This window comes from Tenrec ecaudatus, chromosome 12, assembly GCF_050624435.1.
Source record: "Tenrec ecaudatus isolate mTenEca1 chromosome 12, mTenEca1.hap1, whole genome shotgun sequence".
NCBI lineage: Eukaryota > Metazoa > Chordata > Mammalia > Afrosoricida > Tenrecidae > Tenrec > Tenrec ecaudatus.
The window spans coordinates 29,761,338-29,788,064 of NC_134541.1; the positions used below are offsets into that span (position 1 = coordinate 29,761,338).

The window sequence follows — 26,727 nt, forward strand, 5'->3', positions numbered from 1 at the left end:
ATTGGGGGGGGGGGGTTGTCAAAGTGTTCCAGGGACTTCGGTGATTATTACTGTCCCTATAGAATCCTCCTTCCCAGACATGATCCGAGTCCTCTCCAATGGTTCTTTGGGAATTCATGGAATCGGGGACCCCAGGCCCTCTGAATCAGACACTGGCAGGAGCCCTGGTGGCAAAGTGAGTCACCATGAGGTGCAAATGTCAGGGGTTCAAACCCACTAGTCGCTGCAAGGGGAAGAGATGAGGCTGTCAGCTCCTGCAGAGACTGAAAACCCCAGAAGCCCAAAGGGGCAGTTGCACTCGGTCGTGAGGGCCGCTGTGAGTCGGAATGGGCTTGGTGGCAGTGGGTTAGTGGCCGGTGGGGTCAGTGTTCAGGGAGCCTCCCCCACATGAGGCTGATTCCAGCCCAAGCTTCCCCCCAAATGCCCTCTTCTGTTGGAAGGATGCCCGAGGGCCTATTTGGCTCCCTTCAGAGCTGTCACACTCAGTGCCCGCCATCAATGTAGTCGGTGTGCAAAAAAGCATCTGTGGAATGCACCTTCGGATGATGGTTGTGACAGCAGCTGGCCGTCCCCTGGGGGTCTCCTGTGAGCTGGGCTCTGTCCAGAGCCCTTGGAGGAGGAGCAAGAGACCCCTGTAAGCAGCCACCCCAGGAATCACTTCACAGAGAGCACGCTGGGATAGCGGGGGGGGGGGGGAACACTGGCTGGGATACCAGGCAGGGGACCGGCGTGGGGTTCCCGTGGGGGGCCCTCCGGCCCGCGCCGAGCGCGCGCGCGTCCGCGGCCCGACGGGGGCGCGCCCGTGGCGAAAGTGCGGCTGCGGAAGCGCGGCTGGGCGGGCGGCGCAGGAGGAAGCGGGCGGCGGCGGCGGCGGGCCCGTGAGTCGGGTGGCCGGGGGACGGACGCCATGGGCCGCCTGCACTGCTCTCAGGACCCCGTGCCTGAGGCTGTGGGCGGCGACATGCAGCAGCTTAATCAGCTGGGCGCCCAGGTGAGGCTGTGGCCGCTGGGATCGGGGTGGGGGCTGGGGGGGAGGGGGAGCGGCCTAGGTTGGGAAGGGGGTGAAATGGGTGTCAGGGAGCAGCTAAGCCACCTTGGGGCCCGAGGAGAGTTTGGGGATGCAAGGGAACACTTGCGGATTCCTTGGGGCCCAGAGGTGGGACTGCGGCCTTTCGCGGAGCTTGAAGGACTCTTGGCGGACTGAAAGGAGTTGGAGGCTGGAGGGCCGGGTCTTAGGGGGCGAGGGGGGTTTTGGGGGGAGGGACCGAGACTGGAAGTTTGGGGAATTGAAGGCTCAGAGCCTCCCAGGGAGTACTGGGGGAGGGGTGGGGACAGGTCATCTGGGGTCAGAGAGGATGTGAGTAGTGGCCAAAGCTGCGTGGGGCTCCGAGCTCCTGAGAGGGGCCTGCCCAGGCAGGTTTGGAGGTAAAGCTAGTTAAGGGGAGCAGATCACCGGGATACCACGGACATCCCCCAAAAAGACACCATCCACTGCTTGCCCGCGATGGTGCTGGGGGCGGAGCGGGCAAAGCCTTCCCTCCCAACTCAGGCCATAGGGCTTCCTCCTCCTGCTGGGCTGGCTGGGGGCACTCCCCTAAATCAATAGGCTACTGTGTCACTTCACTCCGCCTTGCAGATGCCAGAGGGGCATTTATTTGCTCCCCCACTGGTTGTCACACCTCTTTCACCTCAGCATCCTGTACAGCTCCTGTGCCTGTGGAGTGAAAAATCCTCGCACCAAAAAAAAAAAATCATTTTCTGGGAGGTGCTGGAAAGAGTGATTCGAATGGCAAACTGTAGATGTCCACTAGAAAGAAAGTGGGGGGGGGAAAAAGAAAGGAAAGAAAGCGTTGGGCACATTTCTAATTTTAAGAATGGAAAAGAAACCGGTGCTCATTTTCATAGGTCTTCTTTAATCTTCTGTCTCCAACGACCATTTTCATATGTAATCAATATAAAAAAGGATCAATGAGCTAGTTTACCTTTTTTTTTTTGGTTCAAAATCGGGTGTATATTTTACACACACAGCAAATTTCGATTTAAAAGTACTCAAGATTTGCATCTGGCAGTGGCCGCTATAGGACTGTGTACTCAGCGCTTTTATGTATGTTGACTTCTTGGATTCTTGGAGGTGGTGGTGGTCTCAGTTTGCGGTGGTTGTTAGGGGTGCCCTCCAGTGAACGCTGATTCATAGGGTCTCTCTGCACAACAGAACAAAACACTGCCATCCTGGCCCCGGGTCCTCCTCACCATTGTTATCTGTGAGCCCATGGTCGCAGCCACTCTGTCAGTGCATCTCTCAGAGGGTCTTACCCTTTGTTGTTGTTGATCTGCTTTACCAAGCATGATGTCCTTCTCTCGGGACTAGTCTCTCCTGACATGTCCAAAGTACCGGAGATGAAATCTTACCACTCGTGCCTCTAAGGAATATTCTCGCTGTCCTCCTTCCAGGGCAGATTTGTTTTATCTGGCAGTCCATGGAACTTGCGATATTCTTCACCGGCACCACACTTCCAAAGCATCTGCTTTCTACTCACATTGCATAGACAAGGGCCCTGCAACACAGCGCAGTTAAATCAAAAGCCAAAGCCAACAAACCAAACTCATTGCCCACAAGTCGAGTCTGACTCCTAGTGACCCGATAGGACAAGTTAGAACTGCCCCTGTGCGTTTCCAAGACTGGAACTTCTTGTAAGGGAGTAGAAAGGGAAAAAAAGGGAGTAGAAAGCCCCTTCCTGAGGAGCTGCTGGGTATCCATCTGCTCACCTTGCTGTTACTGCCACTAGCTGCCGTGAATGGCACACGCATCCGTGAATGGCACATGCCGTGAATGGCACACAATTTTAAATGCTCTGTGTGTAAGAACCCTAACAGGGAGGTGCTATTGTTATTTCCGTTTTTAGATGAGAAAAAAATGGCCCAGGGAAATAGAGTGCCCTGTTTGTTCAGGTCCGGCAGCCAGGAAGTGGTGGAGGCCGGAATCTGGCCCCACTGCCACACTTCACCGGCCAGGGAAGAAAACATACTAGAGCAGCTTTGTGGACGATCGCCTCAGCCACGAGATTAGTTTTCACTTGTTTATGCATTGGAATTTTCTGGAAGACTTCCATGTGGGGAATAAAAAAGACTCCGCTGTTAAAAACAGAGGCTTTTAAAACCATACCTTAAGGTGCAGCCACTTGATATTCAGGGAAAATCCGAAGCATTTCCTTTAAAACCAAATTTTCGCCGACTTTCCCGTGAAATGCATGCTAAACCTTTGGGTGTGTTTTTAATACAGAAGCTCCCTCTTGATTAGCCTTGTATTTAACTGCAGTCCTTTGGGCCATTTCCCTCTCCTTGGTTGGAGGATGCAGTTTCTCTGTAGGATATCAAACCAGAAATCCAACACCCAAGGCCATCTGCAGGGTCTCTACATGGAGGAAGCCTCTGGGGAGGGGTCCCTTCTGACCATAGACCAAGGTTGGGAATAACCTTGCTGGCGACAGGGACTGTCGTAAACTTGACTATGGATGCAGTCGGAATTGGGTTATAATGTGGTACCTGGCCATTTGATCTCCCTCTGGACCCATTTTGGATTTGCTCTAGTTTTCAATAGTCTCTGCTTTCTTCTCAACAGAGATCCCTGCCCCTCTGGTTTATTTTAATATTGATGTTGGGCTTTTATTTTTTTGTAAAATAAACATATTTACTTTCTTTTTCTTTTTGCATGCTTCCCAGTGTATGAAGCACGGGATGGGCAGATGCAGAGTGACAGTAATTGGTGTAGTAGCTTGTCGTAGCAATGGGGGGAGATGGGAGGTTGGAAGGAAATGGGAAGCAAGTAATGCAGGAGGGAGGAAGATGTTCTAGAAATGACTGGCGATGTATATACACCATTTAAATACGACTGAGCTAGGCACGTGTATGATAGGTGATGCATATCTCAATTAAACTATTGGGGGAAAAGCCAAAACAATGGCTTTGAGTAGTTTCGGACTCATAGAACAGGGTAGAAGGGCCCTGTCGGGGTGCCAAGGTGGTAAGTGTGACATAGACGGACCGCCACATCTTTCTCAGAACGGCTGGGTGGGCTCAATCAGCCAGTCTTTCAATGACCAGTCAAGTGCCTGGCTGCACCACCACCACCCCCAGCAAATTTAATGACCCAAATGTAAATGACCCTGTGTAGTTGGAGGACAGCCATCCTCTGCAGGGGGACAGTCACTCAGAAAACGGAGAAGCGCCACACACTTGTGTGGATGAGCTTTCAGGAATGTGAGCCTTGGTGACAAGTTGTCTAGACGATAACCAGCCATTTTTCAGAACGGTGGGTGGCGAGAGAGACCTGAGAGACGCGTGAAGGAGTGAGCCAGTGATCACAGTCCTGAGAGTGAGAGCAATCCACTTTGCCAATTCCAAGGGTCTGTCCATTCCTGGAATCCTGTCCATCTCTGACCCTCTGACTTGGACCCCTCCATTGGTCCGCCCTCCACGTGAGAGCACGTCTGTCCCATACTCCCTGGCACTGATGACACCCCACCTGTAGCTTTTGCAGATCAGAAAGGTTGGCAATGGCTTAGAATGATCTGAACGTCCTTCCCAATGTCTACTGGTCCAAACCATTGAGATTCTGAGGTGGCTGCAGAGTCTTGGATGCGAGAGGCCGATGGCGGGGGTGTGTGCTAGTTGTGTTACAAGAAAGTTTATTCGACTGCCTTTGTTGAGGACTGGCGATGTTTAAGACAGTGGTCCTCAACCTTCCTCATGCCGCGACCCTTTCATACAGGTCCTCATGTTGTGGTGACCGTCCCCAACCATAAAATTATGTTCGTTGCTACTTCATTACTGTCATTTTGCTACTGTTATGAATTGGTGACCCTTGTGAAAGGGTTGTTGGACCCCCAAACGGGTCTCGACTCACAGGTTGAGAACCGCGGGTTTAAGGTGTTGTAAGGAGCCTGGTGGTGCAGTAGGTGAAGGAAGTTCAGAGGTTCAACCCTACCACCTGCTCCGTGGTATTCTGCTGCCATAAAGATTTACAGCCTCAGCAGGCGAGGTGGGGGGAATGCAGGGAGGCCACAGCTGCCATGCCTGCTCTGTTCCTTATCAAGGGAAAAATTCTTAGTGCCCCAGGCCTGATTGTGAGAGGGCCTTCTTGGGAGGGCCCCATCTCTGAAACCTGGGCAGAAACTGCTATCTCAGCAGGATTCTGAAGCATCAGGAGGGTCTGGGGAAGTGGAGATGGGGAGGCAGGAAAAGCTGCAAGCCCCTCTGGAGGAGAGAGGTGGGGAAAGAGTGCTGACAAAGAGGCCCAGCTGGGCCTGCTAGGCTGAGGTCTAGCAAGAGGAAGCTTTGGGGGACCTTCTCAACCCCTTTTTTTATCAACAAGCCCTGGGAGGCACTGGAAATTCAGTTGACCAAAGATGTGACAGTTCCACAGATTTGTAGCCAACCAACAATCTGAAGACTCAAGAACAATTTGGGATCCGTTCTTAACCCATTTTGACTCTTCTTGTTCTTACTATAGAACCAGGGTTATAACACCCAGTATTGTCAATCCTATAAAAAGACAAGCCCTGGTCAGGGTTGCTAACGAGGGTGGCTAACCTGCTTTCCGGGCAGGAAGGTTGAAGTCTGGGAAAAGCCAACACTAGGACGCCTTGAGAGGATCAGGGAGTGCAACCTGTTTGCCGAGCAACTTGGCAACATTTCCTCAGCCTTTAGAATGCATGTATCCTTGGGCCCTGGATACATTTTAACAACTTTTCTTTCAAATTGCTTGGTGGGACAATTCCTTGCGTTTTTCATCTCTCCCCCCCCCCCACTCCACCTCCTTCACACACAAACTATTTGAAGCCCTCTATTATCTTGGGGGAGCCCTGGTGGTCTGATGGTGATGTCGTTCTGAGGTGGGCTGTGGTCCATAAGATCGGCAGTTCAAAATCACCATTCACTCCACAGTAGAAAGATAGGCTTTCTACTCTGTAAAGAGTTACAGTCTTGGAAATTCGAAGGGGCAGTTCTACCCTGTCTTGTAGAGGCTCTCTGAGTCAGCATGGCCTCCACAGCAGTGTGTTGCTATGCGGGAGGGTATTCCACCAGAGTCGCCTTGTTAGCAACTCCAGCAGGACTGGCTCTACTTCACAGGAGCTCATAAAATTGCTCAACCTGTGATGGAACCCTGGGGAAAACAAATGGGTTAGCATTCTTCGCTTAACTGAAGGTTGGTGGTCCGAATCTCTCCAGCGGCCCTGCAGAAGAAAGGCCTGACAAACTACTTCTGAACGAGCACAGCAGTTGCACACCCTGTGAGAGGCAGTTCTGCTTGCGCACACTGGGGGCTGCTATGATTCCAAGTCACCACTTGCTGTCAGCTGTGTACCCAGGGGTAGCTGGATGGCCGGTAGTTATTAAAAGAGCCAGGTGGGTTGACATCTGCTGCCAGAGGTAGATCTCTAAGATCTAATTAAGTGGGTGAGTGGGCAAAGGCAAGATGCTAGGCGAAGATTCAGAATGATCCCATTGGTATTTGAAAGGAAGAAATAAAATAAAACCAATTAAACTGAGTAAAATAAAATTACAAGAAGACCACCCCAGACAGTAGCAGCAGTAACTTTCTGTGGGGAGTGGGCTAGAGATGAGGAGACAGTAGAAATATCTTGTTTTAAAACCAAGTATGTATTTTTAAAATTTATTTTCATTTATCTTTTGGGGAGAACTAGCTTGATATTATACGGAGTCCAACAAGAGAGCCGGGGAGGCGGTAATGGAGTGGAGTGGGTCATAGCTGAGATGCCTCTGACAGCCATGCGACCCAGGCAGCACAGAGCCCTTTCTTCCTAACTTTTCAGTAGTGGTGCCCCGCGAAGGCGCATGAAGTGTGAAGTCGCATAGCGACCCTGTGTCTGTCATGATGGCCACCGTTTGTCCAGCTCCTGGATGCTGGAGGGCTCCCCCATGCCACCTGCTCCAGAAGCTTCGGGCCATTTGCTCTGTTTTCCCTGGGGATTGAGGCAGAGAAGCTAAGGGTCCCTGGCTGGTCAGCATAGCCAGTACACCACCAGGGCTCCACGGCCTGTAACAGGGGTCCGAGACTACACAAGCCTGGACAGATAGGATTTTGGCCCTGTGATTTAATTTTCTTATTCCTAAGTGCACACTCTCTGCTCTGGTCCATAATTATGGTTTCTCGTTGAAGGTCTGGTGTGCTTGCCCTCTCTCAGTTGCCTCTCCTTGCTCGGAGACAGAGCCTTGGTGGCATAGTGCTTTCCTTCTTGGGCTCCTCGCTTCAAGGTCAGCAGTTCAAAGACGTCTTCCACGCTGAGGGAGAAAGATGAGGCCGTCTGTTGTTTTAAAGGTTGACGTTGACACTCTGGGGAAATCGCAGGGCAGTTCTACCCTGTCCCAGAGGGTCGCTGTGAGGCGAAATCGACTCCATGGCAGAGTTTGGTTATGAACTTGGCTTTCATTCGCAAGGTCAGCAGTTTGAGACCACCCACCGCTCCTCAGGAGAAAGATGGGGAGAAAGAAAAAAAAAAAGGAGAAAGATGGGGCTTTCTTTTCTGTCAAGAGTAAGTGTCTCCGAAATCCACAGGGGCAGTTCTGTCCTGTCCTATAGTGTCGCCATGAGTTGGGATCAACTTGTTGGCAGTGAGTTTGGTTTGTGCGGGGTTGTTTTATTGTTATTTATTTGTGCGTGGGGGGTGTAGGAGTGTGTGGGTGTGTCTGTGAACCTGATGATGGTGGCGACCACAACCCCTGTCTCCTCCGCATTTCCTGTTTATCCACACTTAACCTACAGGTAGTGGAGATGGTACTAGCTAGCTCTCACTCCCAAACCCACATGCATAACCACTTCCTCCTCCTTGCTTCCCACAGTTTGTTGTTCACACTGACAGGCTGCCTGGGTGCCAGGTGGTGCGGGAGTGGGAAGAGCAGAGGGGCTGGCCCCAGTCTCTGTCGTCAGTCAGCTTGTGGCTGGGGACTGCTCTCTGGATGGACCCTGACACTGAAGCCACCCAGAGCATGACAGCTTTGAGGGGCGAGAGCCGTTCTGAAGCTCCCAGCCCAGTTGAGAAAGAGGAGGAGGACACAGTCATTATTGGCAGAGCTATGGATGTGGACCTTGTGTGTGGGGGGTGTTGACCATGTCCTGTTAGAGGGGTGGGGAACGGGGCCCCAGAGTAGGCGGTGCACTGATGTTGTGTTCCTCTCTTCACAGCAGTTCGCCGCCCTGACTGAAGTGCTTTTCCACTTCCTGACGGAGCCAAAAGAGGTAGGGTATTTTGTGATGCGGAGAGTTCCCGAGAACGGACCGAGTGGTTCCAAGATCCTTAGCAGGTCACTGCCTGGTCTGTGCCCGCCCTTCTCTGCAGGTAGAGCGGTTTCTGGCTCAGCTCTCAGACTTCGCCACCACCAACCAGATCAGCCTCGGCCCGCTCAGAAGCATCGTGAAGAGCCTCCTGCTGGTTCCACATGGTGAGTGGCCAGAGGACCCCCAGAGGCCAGACGTTTGACAGTGAACTCCGTGTAGTGGAGCTCACAGTCTAGCGAGCGAAGCCACCGGCAGACAGGTAAAGGTGATGAGGTGGAACCGAGAAGGAAACTGTGAGGCCGCCCTCCTCTGGAAGCACACAGATGATGGTACACATTTCAAAACTTTTGTAGCAGTTTGACAATGTCTCTTGCATCTCAACATTTTTTAAATGGCCCCTTTTCTCTCCTCTTTTTGCATTTTGCATTTCTAATACTTCATTTTCCTTGTGTTTTACACAACTGTCCATCCATGGCGGGTTGAAAATGAAAAGGACAGTCCTTCGCTGCAGGCAGTGTGGAAACCAGACTTTGGCTGGAGCAGCCAGGGGAGGTTTCCATCAGGGAGGCAGCCGCAGAGCATTGGCACAGTTAGTTAGCGGTCCATGAGGAAAATGAGGGACTGAGATTGTCCAGCAGCAGGAGCTTGGTTAGATGTGCTGTCCTGTTCTTGCAGCGGGCCCCATGGTGACTGAGAGCTCATTCTTCTAAGTCTGGGAGAGCTGGCTTTGCGTCGCAGTCTGTCCCTTGCCAGGTAGCATGAAATCGGCCCCTGGTCCCTGATCTCTCCTAGTCCCAAGCAAAGACCCCTCCCTGGCCGCATCCCCGCACCCCACCTGAGGAGGAGGCCTGTTTGAATTGAGATCATTAGAAATAGAATGTCTAGCACAATGCCTTCATTAAAACATTGTTATTTTATCTGCTATGAAGTAATTGAAAATGATGCAGTTGAAGAAAATATAATTCTAGAAAGTCTTGCAGTCTCCTATTTAACAAGTATAAAAACCGAAAAGCCAAACTCACTGCCATCAAGAGGATGCTGGCTCCTAGGGAGCCAGACACTTGGGTGTGCTTGCACATTTGAAGGATGAGTAGCCAGCTGGGCTTCCTGGGAGCAGGGCCGCAGGTGCAGTCCAAGTGGGCCCTCAACATGTTTGTTCCATCTCAAATCCCAGCGAAGGTGGTTGCGCTCTGTACGTTCCGAGCCGCTCAGCCAGACCACCCCCGGGGTTTCCTCCAAAGGTGAACTTTCTGTTGCCTTCTGTCCGTGATTCTTGCTTCCTTTGCCCTCACGACCGGTTCAAGAGACGCAAACCCCAAGACTGGATGGGAACGTGGAGTCCCTTTCAACGCAGGGATAGATTTTCATCGGAAATGTTTAAAACAGTGCAGAGCAGTGGGGTCAACAGGGAAAATACCCCTTTGGTGTCCATCTCTAAACTTGCCTATTTTTATCCCTAGAAACAATCAGAGTATAATTTTGGTGGTTATCTTTTTTTGTTAACGTTTTCTTGGGGCTCATACAACTCTTATCACAATCCATACATACTTCAATTGTGTAGAGCACATCTGTACATTCATCACCCTCATCGTTTTCAAAGCATTTGCTCTCCACTTAAGCCCCTGGTGGTTATCCTTTTATGCATGCTGTGTACCTCAGTGGATTTGCACACACAGTGGTGAGATTGCGGTTTCTCCTAGCTCGCGGCATGCGCATCATTCACCCTGTGCCCGGCACGGAGCTCCGGCCACAGCAGCATAGACCGCTCCCCTTCCTTCTGTCCCGGGTGCCAGTCTCTTCTTTCTGTTCATCCAGTTCCCGTCGCTGCACATTGCGGTTTTTAAGCTCCTTCCTTTTAAGGCAATGCCACAGTGACCCATCCTATGGCACCTGTGGGCACACGTGTAGTTCTGTAGTGCAGGTGCCCAAACCAGGAGTTACTGTGCGCATTCTCTGCATGGAGGGTGGGGCCCCCGGCGCAGTGGCACTGTGCCACTGCCTTCAGGAGACCATTCTCTAGTGTCCCAGCCCCGCTCTGTTCCTTCCTTTCTCATCTCTGCCACCCCAGCTCCAGCCTGCCAGATGCCCTTCGGTCCTTCCCACCTCTGGAGCCCGGGCCCTGGGCTTTCCTGGTCAGAAGGCCTTCCTAAACCACTGTCACACCCTGCTTTGGCCTCCCGCTCCTCTCAGCTGAAGCTGTCCTGTGGGGGGTTGGGTGGGGTAATGAACTCAAAGCTTTATCAAGCACTGTCTAGTCTCATCTCTGTTTGGGAGGTGGAGAAGGGATCCTTGGGGGCAGCTGTAACCAAACCCATAGGGAGTCTGTCTGTATCTAGATGGGACTAACCAACTAACTCTAAACCAACCCAAGAGACCAAGGGGCGGGTGGCCTTGGGCTGGACGTAGATGTGATAATGAATGGTATGTGGGAGGGAAGAAGCTCTTTATCTGCTGGAGAGAAGGAACTGATGATCCAGATGGGCTCTCTGCTGGGAGCAGCTGGAACACAGGTAAAACAATTAGGCAGTGAGTTGATACCTACTCAAGGCCAACCCAAACCCAACCCACTGCCTTCAAGTCCGCTCCACGCCCAGCAGCCCTGCAGACACCAGGGAACGCTCTTCCAGGTACCCTGTCTGGGCTTCTCCCACGCTGTGGGAACCAGGTCTTAGGAATCACACGGTGCTGTTGTTCGGTGCCACTGAGTCGGTTCCGACCCACAGTGACCCTATCCACCACAAAACGAAACAGGGCCCAGGCCGGCGCTATCCTCACAACTGTTGCCTGGCTCTTGTATTCTTATTTATCAGTCGACCTTCCTAACCCTTGAGCACTTTATGGAACCTCTGTGCTAAGTGGTTCATTATGCCATCAAACAGAACCTCTGCTGTGAGCATCTAGATGCAGATGCAGAAATGCAAAGTGCCCTGCAGTGGCTGCATTGCTCCAGCTCAGTGGTTCTCCACCTTCCTTATGCCGCAACCCAGTCATACAGTTCATGTGTGGTGACTCCCAACCATAAACTTATTTTCGTTACTACTTCATCACTGTGATTTTGCTACTGTGAAAGGGTTGTTTGACCCTTGAAGGAGTCTCCAGGTTGAGTACCACTGCTCTAGCTGTTTCCCTCCTCCTCCTCCTCTTCCTCCTCCTCCGAGACAAGAGCACAGAAAACGAGGTGGCTGGACCACACTCTCAACCTGGTTTTCTTGGAATGCTCAGCAAGATCTAGTACCGGTGGGTGTTCATGAGCAGATTGCTCTTCAGGAGAAGGCAGAGAGAACGCCCTCTTCCCTACCATCCCGGAATTCTGTCAAGTCAGCCCAAAAGCCCCCTGGTGGCAGTCACCGTGGCTTACAGTCCAACCTCACCTGGCTTTACTTTGTTTCCAGTGGGGCTTGTCACCTTGGCTTACATTGTGGCCTTTCTCACCTGAACAGAAAGTAAGCCTTGGGAGGACAGGTTGCTGGCTGTTGCGTTCGCCAGTCTTCCCTTTTCTAGCTCAGTGTTGGCACTTGACAGATGCTCAGCAGATCTGTGGCCAGTGATTGGGCCCCGATTCCCCACCCCCTACCCTGAACAAATGCTACTGGCCACCCTCTCCCTCCTCTGGCCTGTGTCCTCCCCGGGACTTTTCCCTTTCTGGGTGCCACTGAAGAAACGTTCAGATTCCTGCCTAGAAGAACCAAGATGAACTGATTTTCCAATGGTTTCTGGGAAAAACTGAAATCTCTCCACCCCCCATTTCCCCCACCAACATCGGCCTCTCTCATCCCCCAGACCCTTTCACAATAATGAGGGTTTGACTAAGGCAACTCTTCTGGTGAAAATTGGTGCTTGACGATTTATAAGCATCCCAGACAGCTCTCAGTAGTTAGAAAGGGCCAATCTAAGATTCCCCAGGTATCATGTCCCAGTGTCGCCAACCCTGGGATTCCGCTTGCTTGCTTTTAAAAAAAGGTTATTTACTTTTTAATTTTCATAAATCATTTTATTGGGGGCTCTTACAGCTCTTATAACAATCTATACATCAATTGTATCAAGCATAGTTGTACATATTTTGCCACCATCATTTCCAAAACATTTTCCTTCTACTTGAGCCTTTGGTATCAGCTCCTGTTTTTCCCATCCTCCCACCCATATGAACCCTTGATCATTCATAAATTTATATCATGTTCATGTCTTACACCATCTGCTGTCTCCCTTCACCCACGTTTCTGTTGCTTGTCCCCTTCAGTTTGCTTTCTGTCTGACTTCAGGTCAAGACCACAGGCCTGTTGCGTGTCGGGCACTCACTGAGGACCCAGGAATCACCAAAAAAAAGTGTGGAACGGACGTTTAGAGCACGATGTCCAGCACAATGTGAATAACATTCACAAGTTTGGTTCCTGCCCACCCGAGGTGCTTCCAGGCTGGAGAGTTGCCTCTCTGATCCCTTCTCCAGCACTGCTATGCCCGCCTGTGCCACCCTCAGAAGGACCTGCAGGAGCACAAGCCTGGCTTTGTGGGACCTTCCAGTCTACACACTGCTTGGCTCCACCACACTTGCTGGCTCCTGTGGCCCGGGCCTAGTCATTTAATTTTTTTAAAATTTTTTTTTAACAAGTCATGTTTGTTTTTAATTATAGGAAAGTACCAGAGAAAGGAAGCAAAAAGAAAAAAGCCCACAATTCTACCACCTTCACATAAAAATAAAATGCTGGCTGCCTGTGGTTAGAAAGACTTGAATGACAAAGAAGGCAGGAAGTGAAAAAGGAAAGACGCCCCACCCTCTGCCTTTGTCCCCTTTCAGAGAGCCCCACTGTGTATCTGCGCAGGGAGCCACTGGGCTTGCCCACCTAGCTCCTAGGTAAGGAGTTAATAAAAGGCACAATTAAGAAGGCTTCAGGAACTTGTGGAAATGGAATTAAAAGTACCGAAACTTTCTCACATGAAGCCCCCGCGAATCCACTGCTTTTTATTTACATCATGCTTTTTATGACCACAGTGTGCAGACTCTGTCCCTTTCTGGTTCTCGTGGTCTTTTTACACTTGGCACTTCAGGCTCGACCTCCTTTCTGAGAACTGCAGAGTCTCCTCTGTCTGGATTCTGTCCCTTAGCATCTGTGGGTTGAGTACCAGCCTCTGTTCTAAAAGCTTGGGAGTCACCGATGGACAAAACGATCCAAGTCCTTGTTCTTACTGAGCTGACCTCCAGTGGGAAATGGACCATAAATGTATGAATTAAAGTTGTGTAGTTATGAATGCGCTAGAAGTACAGCCAGTGCGAGGGCATGAGGGGCTTTCAAGTCCAGTGCCCAGGAAGCCTTTCCTGGGAAGGAAGGTGGATGAGGGTGCCATGTGAGGATGTGTGGAAGGGCATTCCTAGCAGGGGTGCAGCAAGGCAAAGGCCCCAGGTAGGGATCTGCCCTGCATGCAGCCTGCAGGGACCACAGGGCAAGCCAGGACAGAGCTCAGGGCCACTAGGTCATGCTGGGAATTTTTTTTTTTAAATCATTTTACTGGGGACTGGTACAACTCTTACCACAGTCCATACATACATCCATTGTGTCAAGCACATTTGTAAAATGTTGCCAACATCATTCTCAAAACATTTTCTTTCTATTTGAGCCCTTCGTATCTGTTCCTCCTTCCCCCCCCCCGCCCCTCTCCCTCAGGAACCCTTGATAATTTATAAATTATTATTATTTTGTCATGTCTTATACTGTCCGACATCTCCCTTCACCCACTTTTCTGTTGTCCATCCCCCAGGCAGGGGGTTATAATGTAGATCCCTGTAATTGGTTTCCTCTTTCTACCCCACCTTCCCTCCACCCTACCGGTAGGTAGCGCCTCTCTCACCACTGGTCCTGAGGGGTTCATCTGTCCTGGATTCCCTGTGTTTCCAGTTCCTATCTGTACCAGTGTACATCCTCTGGTCTAGCCAGATTTGTAAGGTAGAATTGGGATCATGATAGTGGGGTGGCGAGGGATCATTAAAGAACTAGAGGAGAGTTGTATGTTTTATCTTTGCTACCCTGCACCCTGGCTGACTCGTCTTAAGGGTACGGGTGTCTGGAATTTTCTGGAGCGTAGACAGAGCTCTTTGCCGTCATAAGCAGAGTCATAAAATCCACAGTGACGCTGTCAGACAGAGTGGAACTGCCCCTCAGGGTCTCTGAGAGTGTAAACCAGGAAGGGCACACACAGCCTCATCTTTTCCCCCCTGGGATGGCTGGAGGGTTAGAGTCCCAGACCCTGTGGCTCAGCAGCCCAGCGTCTGCCCGCTCTGCCTGTAGGGCAGAAGGTGGCTCGACTGAAGGAAACCACCTTGGAACTAAGGCTGCTTTGCAGATGCAGCAAAACCATCTTCCAGTCAGGATTTTTAAAATCCCGACCACTGACTGTAAAGTCTTGATGATGTGGTGGTTGAGTGTTAGAATGCAAGGGGAGCCCTTTAAAGCCACCAGCCGCACCGTGTGGAAGAAGACGGCGCTTTCTCGTCCCACCATAGTCACAGTCTGGAAACCCACAGGGCAGTCCTGCAGGGTGCTATGAATCAGCTTTGACAAGTGGCCACGAGTCCAGCAGCACTGCAGGGGAGACTCCCCCATGCGGCGGCCAGTATGTGCATTTGCTCAGTTTTCAACCCCCACCCCAAAAAGGGGAAACAAAATCTTTCTGATCTTCAGTTTCCTTGTTACAGTAATAACTTCTGTTTCACAGCATTGGGGGTGGGGATCATCAAAAACTATCTTATCAGTTTTGAACTGCATGGAACCGGGCTGTCCACTGAGGGAGCCCCGGTATCCCAGTGGCTTCCATGCTCAGCAGCTGACCTGATGGAACCATCAGCCGCTCCGTCCGAGAAAGACGACGAGGCTTTCTACTCCTACACAGAGTCTGTGTCGGAAACCCACAGGGGCAGTGAGTTCTGCCTCGCTCCCCAGGGTGGCAATGAGTCTCAAGGCACTTGCCTGCTGTGGGTGGTTGGGTCTGGCTGTACAGAGTAGTTGAGATTCGGTTGGACTAGCTGGGATACAGCCCCTTGGATGCTTTTATGGCTCAAACTTCCTGGGGTCTCACTTCCCCCCACCCTGTGGCTTCCTCGCTCAGTCTGATTTTGGAGATAAAAGATTTCCTCCTTTTGTTTGCAGCACTTTGGGATTGGGGTGGGGGTGGGAACTTGGGTGGGGAGATCAGTTCAGGGCCCTCCTGCCTGGTCCTCTTCAGGAGGACTCAGAAGTGGCTGTTTCCAGGTGGCCGCCCAACTGTGATGTGGGCTATCACCGGCAGGCGAGACCTGGAGCAGTCCAGCTTTCTGCCAGGACCTTGGTTTCAGGAATTGGAGCCTGCAGGCAGAGCCCAGCAGCGCCCTCCAGCTGCCCAGGGGAAGGTGTGCCCGTGGCTCAGGAAGTGGCTTGTGAATTGCCAGGGCCACGCGGCTGAGCCCTTCGTGGTGTGCTTGAGAAAGCAGAGAACGGTTTTTCTAGGGCAGCTCTGGCCAGTGGAACTTTCTAGGCAGATGTAACTTGCACTCCCGAGACAGGCCACTGGCTCATGGCAGCCCGTACGCTGAGGAAGGCCATTCCCAGCTTTGTTCTCCCAATCTGAAAACATCTTTCTTTTTTAAAATGTGAGCCAATGTAAGACCTCATTCTGCACACATGCAGCATACACCAGCGTCAGCATGCCCCTTTAGTGGTGTGGAAATTGTCACACGTGTTTGTTGTTAAGCGCCACCAGCTCAGACCCGTAGCGACCCATGTGCAACAATAGGACACATGGCCCTGGGCTGCCCTGCCAGTGGTTCCCGTTAGAGCCCGCCCTGCCCAGTCAGTCCACCACGCGGAGGGCCTTCCCCCTCTCCTTGACCAAGCACAACACGTTCAGTGACCCCTGTGTTGCACAGTGCAGTTCTAGGCTGTTGTCCGTGTCCAGCCTGACATTGAGTGCCCACCTACCCCCGCACCCTCCCCCATGCCCTACTGCTCCTTAGATTGGATGTCCCCAACCCCAAATCTATGCAGTTTCTATCCTGTCTCCAGTTGTGTCCACACCTCCTGGAAGGTCAGTATCTACGATAAACACCAACACTGGTCTCGCTCCGTCTGGGCCTCTCCCCCTGGTCTGGACTGAGGTCCCCCGGGGCTGGCTGGGGCTTTGGGTCTTCTTGTCCTCTGTGTGCTACAGCTTGTTACCCTCTAACTCACGGGGCCAGTTCACGGTCCCTCAGACCCGTTGGAGGGCCAGACTATAGTTTAAAAAAAAAACATGAACAAATTCCTATGCACACTGCACATACCTTTTTTGAAGTAAAAAAAAAAACCAAATGGGGCAAAAACACCCAGCGGGCAGGATAAATGTCCTCGGCTGGCCGCATGTGACCCCCAGGCCGTAGTTTGAGGAACCCCTGCGACGAGGACTTGGTGATGAGTGGATTTCTCCTCCTTGCTTTTCAGGTGCCTTGAAGAAGGGGCTGACAGCGGAGCAGGTCCGGGCAGATTTCATAACTCTGGGTACGTCACTGCTCAAGGTCACTCAGGGTTCCGGACCTCTGTGGCTCTTTATTATGTTAATGCAGCCTTCCCTTCTCTTTTAGGTCTCAGTGAGGACAAAGCCACTTACTTTAGTGAAAAGGTATCATTCTTTTTCTCAAGGTTACTTAAGATCACTTGTTTTTCTTGGGGGGTAGGGGGTGAGGATCGTGGACTGAGCAGTGCCCTCAGTCATTCCTCATTTCCTTGCTAAATCTTTGGTGTGGTTTGCCCCCGATGCCATCCACACAGTATTTTACCCTGCACTCTTAATGCGGCGCTCATCCCCATGTAACTGGATGTGCGTGTTGTGTAAGGAGCCCTGGTGGAGTGGAGGTTGCACATTGAGCTGCTAACTGCAAGGTCAGCAGTTGGAAACCAGCAGCCCGTTCTGCAGGGGAAAGGTGGGGCTCCTGCTCCTGCAAATAGCTAGTCTTGGGCACCCACAGGGGCAGTTCCACCCTGTCCTGTAACATCCCCATGAGTCGGCATGGCTTGCAGTTCCACCCTGTCCTGTAACATCCCCATGAGTCGGCATGGCTTCCGTGGCAGGGAGGGAGGGAGTCAATGTCACACCGGTTTTTGTTTCAATCTGGATGAAATCTTAGAATAAAAGAAAACCTTCACATTGTCTCCTACCTCTGTGGACTCCCCCACCCCTCAAACCCAAATCCAAATGTATCCCTATGGCCTTCATTTCCTCTCCTAGCAGCCCTGCAGGACAGAACTGTCCCCTAAGGCTCCCAGGCCAATCCTCTGTGGAAGCAGACGGCCTCGTCTTCTCCCCAGAGGGACTGGTGGTTTGGGTTCACAGGCAGTCCAGGGGTTAACACAGGGTGGGCACCAGCACACAGACTGAGCCCTGGGCTCCAAATTCTTCCCGATTTCTGTGCCTGGGGTAGAGTCGGGGAGGGAGGGAGTGTTTGGTTGTAGTTGTTGCTACTATGTTGTTTTGCTTCTGTTGTAGTGGAAGCAGAATTCCCCCACCCTGGCTCACTGGGCCATAGGTCAGACTCTGATGGTTAACCAGCTGGTCGACATGGAGTGGAAGTTTGGAGGTAAGTTGGGGGTCCCGAGCCTACCAGGATACAGGGCAGGCCTGCAGAGCCTTCTAGGGAGTTCCTGGGGGCAGCGCACCCCACAGCCCTCAGAGACTACTGCGGAGGGTGGGCAGGTCAGAGGCTGCTTCTCTGCCCCCCGCCGCCGGTGCCCCATTCAGCAGCTCTCTCCAGATTCATCCGTTGACTCCCCACAGTGTGCATCTTGCTATCCGAAGGCTCACCCCTTCTACCCCCACGCCCCACCCCAAGTAGCTTGGCTGGACCAGGAGATTGGGGTTCTCAGCCGGTTACTTACGAGTTTTCTCTTCTGTGTCTCAGTGACATCTGGGAGCAGCGAACTGGAGAAAGTGGGGAGTATTTTTTTACAAGTAAGTCTCCTGGCCCTTCGAAACAAAGGGACAGCTTTTTGACATGGTTGAAAGTTACTGACTCTGTGTTGGGTTCCTTCAACTCCCCAGTTAGTTAGCTGTCCCTCCAGTGTCCTGTGTATCTCATCGACGTGTGGCCAGGCTCAAGTTGGGTTGGTGACAGACCCCCCCATTGGGGTGAATGGGGAAACTGATGCCTCTATACAAATTGTGATGCACCCCTCCTTGTGGGGGGTGCCAGGGTCTTTGGTGGCGGATGAACCCATCCGCTCCAGTGTCCCGCTCAAGTAGGAAGCTGGGTGCTTGGGTTTAAGGACTGCAAGAGTTTGCCCACTTGCCGCTTTTTCCATCTTTAAATTTTCTCTCTTTTTCCATCAGTTAAAGTTGGTGGTAAAAAAAGGAAACCAAACTGAAAATGTATACATAGGTGAGTCCCATTCAAATCTCATTCCAGCCAGGTCATGTTCCCTTAGTCCGTGGGCTCCTTTGGTCTGCCGCAGATGCCTCTGCCAGAGGCCAGGGCCCGGCAGAGGGAGGCTGGCCTCCTCTGTGCCCTTCCTCCACAGGATGGTCCAGGGGTGGTGGCGGCGGGGCGGGGGGGGCTCCACAGTTGAAGAGCCTTTTTGGAAAAGGGGACGGGGAGGAGGGCTGCCTGGGATGGACAGTTAGACACGGGCTTGTGGTGGTACTCGGTCGCACTGGACATCCTAAGCAGTGCCCTTTCACCCCTGTGCTGCTGAGTTATGAGTGCTACCAGTTAAAAAAGACCCTTTTACAGAGAAGCCCTGAGCCTTATTTATCAGGGCCCCTTGCTCCAGGAGCTTCTCTGCTGTACCGAACCCCCACCCCCACCCCTCCACTCCCGGAAAAGGTTAAACTTCATTCTTGTGAATTCTCTCTCCCCAGAACTAACCTTGCCCCAGTTCTATAGCTTCCTGCATGAGATGGAGCGCGTCCGAGCCAGCATGGAGTGCTTCAGCTGAGTGCCTTGGGTCCCCCAGCCGGCCACGGTTCTCAAAGCTACCCCGCCCCCACCCCTGCCTGTTGGGTGCTCCTTTTGCTTTACTTGTGTCCTGAGAGCCCAGGTGCGAAGGGTCCTGGTAAACAACAGGATTAAGTACTTAAGGAGCCTATACAATTGCTGGTGGCTCTTTGTTAGGGACCATCAGCTGTCTCCGGGACCCTTTCTGGATATTCAAGCCACTCCTCAGGGAGAAATGAGTCAGCTCCCCCACCAACACTCTAGATGCACTGAGACCCCGTGGCGTGCCCCACCCCCACCCCGCACCCGGGGTCTCTGTACTTGCTGTTCTGGTGGAGAGGGGCGGGGAATGCAGTGAGCAGAGGTTCTGAATGGAGCATTGTGTAAACATGTACTTGGTCTTCTCTGACCAGAACCCGGGCCAAGCTGCCCCTAGTTCCATCCTCGCCTCGCGGCGTTGTGCCAGGACCCCTTGGGGCGACCGTCTCGCTTGTCTGGTTGAAGGGGATGGACATCCTCTGTGGGCTGGCGGTGAATAAAAAGCAGCCTGGAGGAAAGGTCTGAATCCAGTCGCTGTTCTGCGTGAGTTAGAGCCCTGGGCCACCTCCCTTCAACATGGCCTTCCTGAGAGCATTCTGCCCCGAGGCTGCAGTGAAGTGAGCTGTGGTCTGGAGTTTGCTGAGAACTCAGGCGAAATCATCCTGAGAAAGCACAGCGCATGGATGCTTGGTGTCGAGGTGACGTTAGCCCCCAACCCAGCACATGTTTTTTTCTTCCCGCCTCCTTAGAGCACCACCCACTGCCACTCAGGAGAAACTGCCCCCTTGGACTTTCTCCTGCTGTAACTATAGGAGCAGAACGCCGCCTCGCCTCCTTCTCCCTGCGATGGGTTAGATGGCAGCGGGTCTCAAGCTGTGGGTCGAGAGCCCTTTGGGCGTCGAACGACCCTGTCACAGGGGTCGCCCGATTCACAACAGTAGCAAAATGACAGTGATGAAGTAGCAACGAAAATAATGTTATGGTTGGGGGGTCACCACCACAGGAGGAACTCTGTGAAAGGGTCGCAGCGTGAGGAAGGTTGTGAACCGCTGGGTTAGAGGGTTTGAACTGCTGACCTTACCAGAACCCAGGACACCACCAGGGCGTCTTCCCATTCAAAAGAGACACTATCAAATCCTCCTTCCCAGCCCCGTTTACATGATTCTCCTCCCTAGAGGCAACCTCTATCAACTACTAGTTTAGTCTCGGACCTTCTGGAGGGAGTTCAGGTGTGTGCAAACACACACACACACACACACACACGCTTGACTCTTCTCCCCCAACGGTATGTGTGGGGCGCACTGTCCACACACTGTGCCCCTGACTTTTCCCACTTGATTTGGACATCAAACTCTTATCAGAACTGATAGACGCACCCCCCCACCCCCGCCAAAATTGTTTTAATTAAGGAAAACAAAAACATGCAGGTGATTCTTTGTAACACATACTCCACATGTTTCTTCAAAGGGGTGGTTTCTTTCCCTAGCTTCACGCTAATCGGTACTCAGGCTGTTTCCACTCTTTGTCTCAGAAACAGCGCGACAGGCAGAACCTCCTTGATTCCAGCTACTAAGGACTGTGTGTGGTGTGTGTGTGTGTGGGGGGATGTTTGAGTATGTGTGGGTTTGGTGTGTGTGTGGGAGGCAGTGTTTGTATGCCGTGTGTGGTGTGTATGTGGGGTGGGGGGTGTTTGAGTATGTGTGGGTTTGGTGTGTATGTGTGTGTGGGGTGTTTGTATGCTGTGTGTGTGGTGGGTGTGTGTGGGTGTGTGTGGGTGTGTGTAGATGTAGAACTGAGCTCTACGAGGCTCCTTTCTGGCAGATGTTGTTCAGAAGATCTCCAAGCCTGTCTCAAGGTATCTCTGGGTGGACTTGAACTTAAAACCTTCTGGTTAGCACTGAAGTGCATTAACTGTTGCACTTAGGGACCCAGGAACTTGCAGAAACAGTGCTACAATGGAATAGTCTTGTATGCGTGCTATTTTGCACATGTGGAAATATGAGGTCAACTTAGAGGTGGCGTTGTCGAAGGTCAGGAAACGTGTGCGGCACAGACTCGGGACAGCGAGTGATCGCTTCTGGGTGCTGTGGGGTCCATTGGAGCTCAGCAGCTCCGTGTGACAAGAGTTGAACTACTCCATGAGGACTTGCCGGACTGTCATGATTTCAGAAACCCTGTGACTGGGACACCATCCAGCGTTGCTGTCCTGATGGGCAGCCATCAGATCTCATTGCATCACAAAGGGGTGGGAGGGTATCACCTGCCAGCCCTTCAGTCAGCTGCTCCACTGAACTGTCCAGTACCCAGGCCACTGTGGTCAGAAACCAAATACAGTGATGCTGAGATGTCCCGCCCTCCTCAGGCTCCCTGCTTCTCCCGGCGCCCTGTTCCTAGTTTCTTAGGGATCCTTTCAGAGGCGGGGGTGGTTTGTTCCCTCACATACAAACAATAGGAATAGACATCTGCGACACCCCACCTTTTAACCAGGAACTTCACCTGGTGGCACACCGTTAAGGGCTCAGCTGCCAACCGAAAGGTCTGCTTTGTCTCCCATCAGCAGTTCTGGGAGAAAGGCCCAGCAGACTGCGCCCATAGAAATTCCAATCGGGAAAGACAGCCTGTAGTCTGTCCATCAGTCACTGTGCTCTGGAAAGAACTCACCCTGGCACAACCACCTTTTCAACAAGAGTGACTGATGGCCTGCCGTCCACACTGCTGCCCCAGCTCCCCATCAGCCCCGCCGTGCCTACAGAGCAGTCTCTTCTCCAGTCAGCAGCCACATTAACCTGCTCGCTCTACCACTCCCTCCACTGCCCATCAGACAGCTGCCAGCCACCAGGTCCTGGCTCCACATGGGCCTACAGGGTTTCCCACGGCTCAAGAGGTGGCATCCAGGGGACTTCCAACGACCTCCCAACAGTTCTGGGTCATGTTACACACCTGGCTCACAGGTGACCCCTAGAAAGGAGCCCTGGTGTTGCCGTGGGTTAAGCATTGGGCTATGTGTTAGGGTTCTCTAGAGAAAACCAGAATGTTTATATATATATATATAAAACAAGAAACAAAGTTAATTAAATTATAAAGCAGTACAAATGGCTCAGTGCCACTCACTCCGTAAGACCATTGTGAGACACTGGCAGTCTTTCAAGTCTTGAGGACCACCAGGTAGTCCTCTATAGAGCAATTCAGGGTATCCAGGCACACGCAGCATACAGCAAGGCAGATCACGAATAGTCAGCCAGATGACAGGGTCGGACGGTCCCCAGCTCAAGAGATGTAAATTCCAATGGTGTGGCGAAGCAGGTCTTGAAGGAACCTCAAATTACAGCGACACAGTGCTCGGGTTAGGTGTCCCACAGGTAGTGTAGCTTGCAAATTGAGGCAAAAAACAAGCAAGGAAGCCGCACACTGGTCTGATGATCAAAGAGCAAGAGACAAGAAAGGCGAGGTTCACCAGCCATTTATCTCTCCGTCCTTCAATTAATCCCATGCGTGTTTATCAGGTTGGGACCATAAACTAACTACCTCAGGCTACAAACCTCAAAGTCTACAAATCACACTAGCGGCTCCACACAGAACAAAGGTGAAGCTGCCTGGTCTTGCGAAGATTGACAATCTCTCATCTATCTATCGATGGTCAGAATTGACTCGATGGTAGTGGTTTGGGGTCCATATACAGCAGGAGTGGGGAACATTGGCCCGCAGGTCCTGTAAGGCCAGAGAAATCCTCACTACCAGCTAGTGCCACACACCACCCAAGAGAAGCAGGCCCAGCCATCACATCAGGGGTGAGCTAATGAGACGTTTGCCCAAACAGCAGGCTGATGTTTGAGTTACTTGTACGGCCCAAGAATGGTGTTCTCTATGGACAACTGGCCCTTGGCAGCAAAAGCGGGCCGCCGCCCCTGATCTGGATCCTCGTCGGGGCTTCAGGCGAGTCAGCCGGTGTCCAGCGCTAGCCTCACTGCACACCAGCTGGGTGACCTCAGACAAGCTCCTTAACCCTTTTCCCTTTTTTTGTCCCAACGTGATTTACTTTCCCACTGTGCTGGACACTGTGCACCAACCCTTTCATGCGTCCTTTGAGGAGATGGAAACACCGAAGAAGATAATGTTTCCCAGGCTCCCTGGAAACTGAGGTTCTGGAAGCAAATTACACTCCGCCAATTAGCCAATTAAAGGCCCTCCAGGGAGGGTTTGAAAGGTAGCCAGCTGCAAGCTACCTTCCTGGCGGCACACACACCACTCCCACCTCTCCCCCTGCCTCCCTTCCCCCGCCCCCAATGTTGCCAGGAAACTCAGAAAAGGGGAGGCTGACCCCCACCAGTGTTCCTCTACACTCAGCAGCTGCTACACATTCAAGAAGCTACAAGGGCGAGAGGGCCGGCTTCCTGCCTGATGTGACCTCGGCACCATCTCAGGCCACAGCGTGGAGTCCTTGGGTCAGCCTCCTGGTGGGGAGTTCTCCTGAACCTCCTCTCAGAACCCCAGCTTCCCAATTTCAGACTCGCAGACTTGGTACTTCATGGGGTTGTGAGGCTCACGGAGCACAATGACCCTCTCACTAACAGGAGCTCGCTCTTTGTTTTCAGAATGTGACCCTCTACGATTCCAACCCATGGCGACCCTACTGAACAGAGTAGAGCTGCCCCTGTGGGTTCCGAGACCATAATTCTATGGGAGCAGGAAGCTTCTTCCTTGTCCCTCGGAGCTGCTGGGAGTTAGCAGCCCAGGACAAAGCCCGCAGGGACTCCAGGGCCCAGCACACTGACCCTCATGCCCCGCCTCCCGGGCTCTTGTTGGTTGACATGAAAGTGAGAACAGGTATAAAGCGTCCAGGCAGGGCTGGGGAGGAAACCCGCTTGGCATTAGCATAATAGATCCCGAGAGAAGAGAAGTTGCTTTGATCGTTGGTCAGGTTTTATTGTTCTGTTTTCATAATTTTATGGGGCGCTCTCACAGCTCTTATCACAATCCATCCATCCCCTGGGTCAAGCACATTTGTACATAGGTTGCCATCATCATTTTCAAAACATTTTCTTTCTACTTGAGCCCTTGGTATCGGCTTCTCATCCCCCCTCTCCCTCCCAGGATTGTTGATCCCTTTTAAACAGATCATGCTCAAGCCCAGTAGGTGTTCAGTGGAAGGGTGGCCAGACAGAGCACCTATCTGCCAACAGCAGCTGAACTGGCTCCTTGACTCCACAGACATACCTAGAGCGCCTCCAGTGGGCGAGGGCGGTCAGCTACATACACTGGCCCTCCTCGGGAGAAACACGGGCTTTCTACTCCGTGAATGGTTACAGTCTGAAAACTCACAGGGCAGTCTCTGCCCTGCAGGGTCTCTATGAGGCTGTGAGCACCGACTAGAGACTAGATGGCAACGAGGAGGGGAGAGCATTACTGAAGCAAAAGGGATGGGGGTGCAGTGCACTGGTTAAGTTCCCAGGCGCTGACTGAATGGTCTGCCTGCCAGCCACTCACGCAGAGGAAAGAGATGGGACTGTTGGCTTCCAGAAAGATTCCCACTGCCATCTAGTGGATCCCTGCTCCTAGCATCCCTGTGTAGGATTTCCAGGGCTGTCCATCGGTATGGGAGCCAACAGCCTTCTCTTTCTTACGACATGCAGCTGGTGGATTTGAACCAATGGCTTTGCAGTTAGCCCACCGCTTAGCTCCACCAGAACGCCTTTCCATAAAGGTTACAGCCTGGGAAGCGGTGTGGCGGCAGTTCCGTTCTGTAGGATGCTCTAAGTTGATGCGACCAAGACAGAGGCTATGCTCTGGGCTGTGTCTATGCAGGCGTAGATTACACCCTGTCTGCCGTGCAGGTCCCATGATGAATTCCGGGGGGCAACTGCAGCTCCTCCGCTGTGTCCCCATCTTGTCTCCAGTATTGAACAGGAGGCGGGCCTGCAGGGATTTTGCCGCCACGCAGGAGGGGGTGGGGAGGGGGGAATGTGAACAGCTCTGCCTTATTTGCATCAATTCACTCTCGTTCCTGCCCTGTTTGGAAATCCACCATCTATTAACCTAGTTTTTGGCTACAGGTTTATGATTTTATTTATTTTCATTAAAAGATTATTTTATTGGAGGCTCTTCTACCATTCCAGGCATGAATTGTATCAAGTGTATTTGTACATATGTTGCTGTCATTGTTTTCTACATGTTTCCTAGCTTCAAAGAGAACATTTATTGTAGTCTTAAACAGGACACGGGGAAGACGGAGGCAGAGACTTGTTGCTGCCGTTGCTGCAGTCATCATGGTATCCACGGGCGTGAAGTTGACAAAGGACATGAGAGGAGAGGGACAATGGTCACATGTGGTAGCTGGCTGATCAAAGCATCCGAGGTATAGATGGCATGCAAGGGTATTTTTACTTTGCTTCCTCTAGATTTGGAGTTCAAGTGTTCATTCGGATGGTGACGGTCAGGCGAAGAGAGAAGACCGACTGACTGAAGTACCTGCATTCTCCACCCGCCTGCCCCCACCCCCAACCGAGGGAGGAAGACAATGAGGCGTGTTCACCCGACACGCAAGGGTGGACCTCACGGCTTTCACGTGTGGCGTGAGGCCACGTGGCCCCAATTGGAGTCTTCATACTTGAACTCCCAGCTTGAAAGAGTTTTTGCTTGATGTTGATGGAGCGACAGTTCACATGCCTTAAAATTCCAGCTAGAAAGGTTTTCAGAGAATTCACATTAAATCAGGGGGTACAAAGCCCCCATGGAAGGAACTCTGTGAATAGTTTATTCCTCCTCCTGCACGGAAGCAGGAAGCATATTAAAACACCATCTCTTTTAACCATGGAAACCCCTGCGATGACTGAAATAGAATCGTTCAAAAATAAAGTTCATCAGCTTAAAAAAAATACAAGTGAGGGGGAAATACATGTGGATGAAGGCTCCATTGACCCCTTTGACTGCAGATGGGTCGGGGGACACCTGGTGGAAAGCAGGCCACATTGGCAGGTGGATCGTGGCCGAGGAAGTTCGGTTAAAATCGGACATCTTAAAAAAAATCGGACACCTTATCTTTGGGTCTCCCTTTTGACCCATTTTCAAGTTGTTTTAGATTTAATATTTTTACATTCCTTTCTGTTGAGGTTTTTCCCTTTTGTTATTGTTGGATATTTTGGGGTTTGGGGGTTGTTTTGTTTTTTGTTTTGGTGTGTGATTCAGTATATGAAATCCGGCTTAGGTAACTCCGTAGGGACAGTAGTTGGATGAATGGTTCCTTGGGGGTACGGAGAGGAGGTTGGGAACAAATGGGGGCTAACAACAGGGAGTGGAAGAAGGACAGACGTGTGGAAAAGGAGAAAGCCTCCAACCAGGTGGATGGGCACGGTGGCTGCAGCAGTGAGCTCAAGTCTGAGGACGGTTGTGAGAAGGCGCGGGGCCAAGCTGTGTTTCGTTCTGTTGCACGTCAGGTGGCTGTGACTTGGATCTGACTTGATAGCATCTG

General features: G+C 51.9%; 1 protein-coding gene across 4 annotated transcripts; it reads left to right on the forward strand.

Moving 5' to 3' along the window:
* Positions 1-814: 814 nt before the first annotated feature.
* COMMD7 (COMM domain containing 7) lies at positions 815-25,999 on the forward strand. Of its 4 annotated transcripts, none has more exons than XM_075563792.1 (9): positions 818-991; positions 8,204-8,257; positions 8,358-8,460; positions 16,738-16,794; positions 16,878-16,915; positions 17,780-17,870; positions 18,192-18,241; positions 18,620-18,668; positions 25,658-25,999. In XM_075563792.1, the coding sequence occupies exons 1-9, from the start codon at positions 908-910 to the stop codon at positions 25,687-25,689; spliced, it is 558 nt and encodes a 185-aa protein (XP_075419907.1). In that variant the 5' UTR covers positions 818-907; the 3' UTR covers positions 25,690-25,999. The 4 variants fall into 4 exon arrangements, with proteins under 4 accessions (XP_075419906.1, XP_075419907.1, XP_075419905.1 ...); XM_075563790.1 differs by lacking the exon at positions 25,658-25,999 and adding an exon at positions 19,148-19,780 and having other exon boundaries at positions 820-991; positions 8,207-8,257; XM_075563789.1 differs by lacking the exon at positions 25,658-25,999 and adding an exon at positions 19,148-19,780 and having other exon boundaries at positions 822-991.
* Positions 26,000-26,727: the final 728 nt, after the last annotated feature.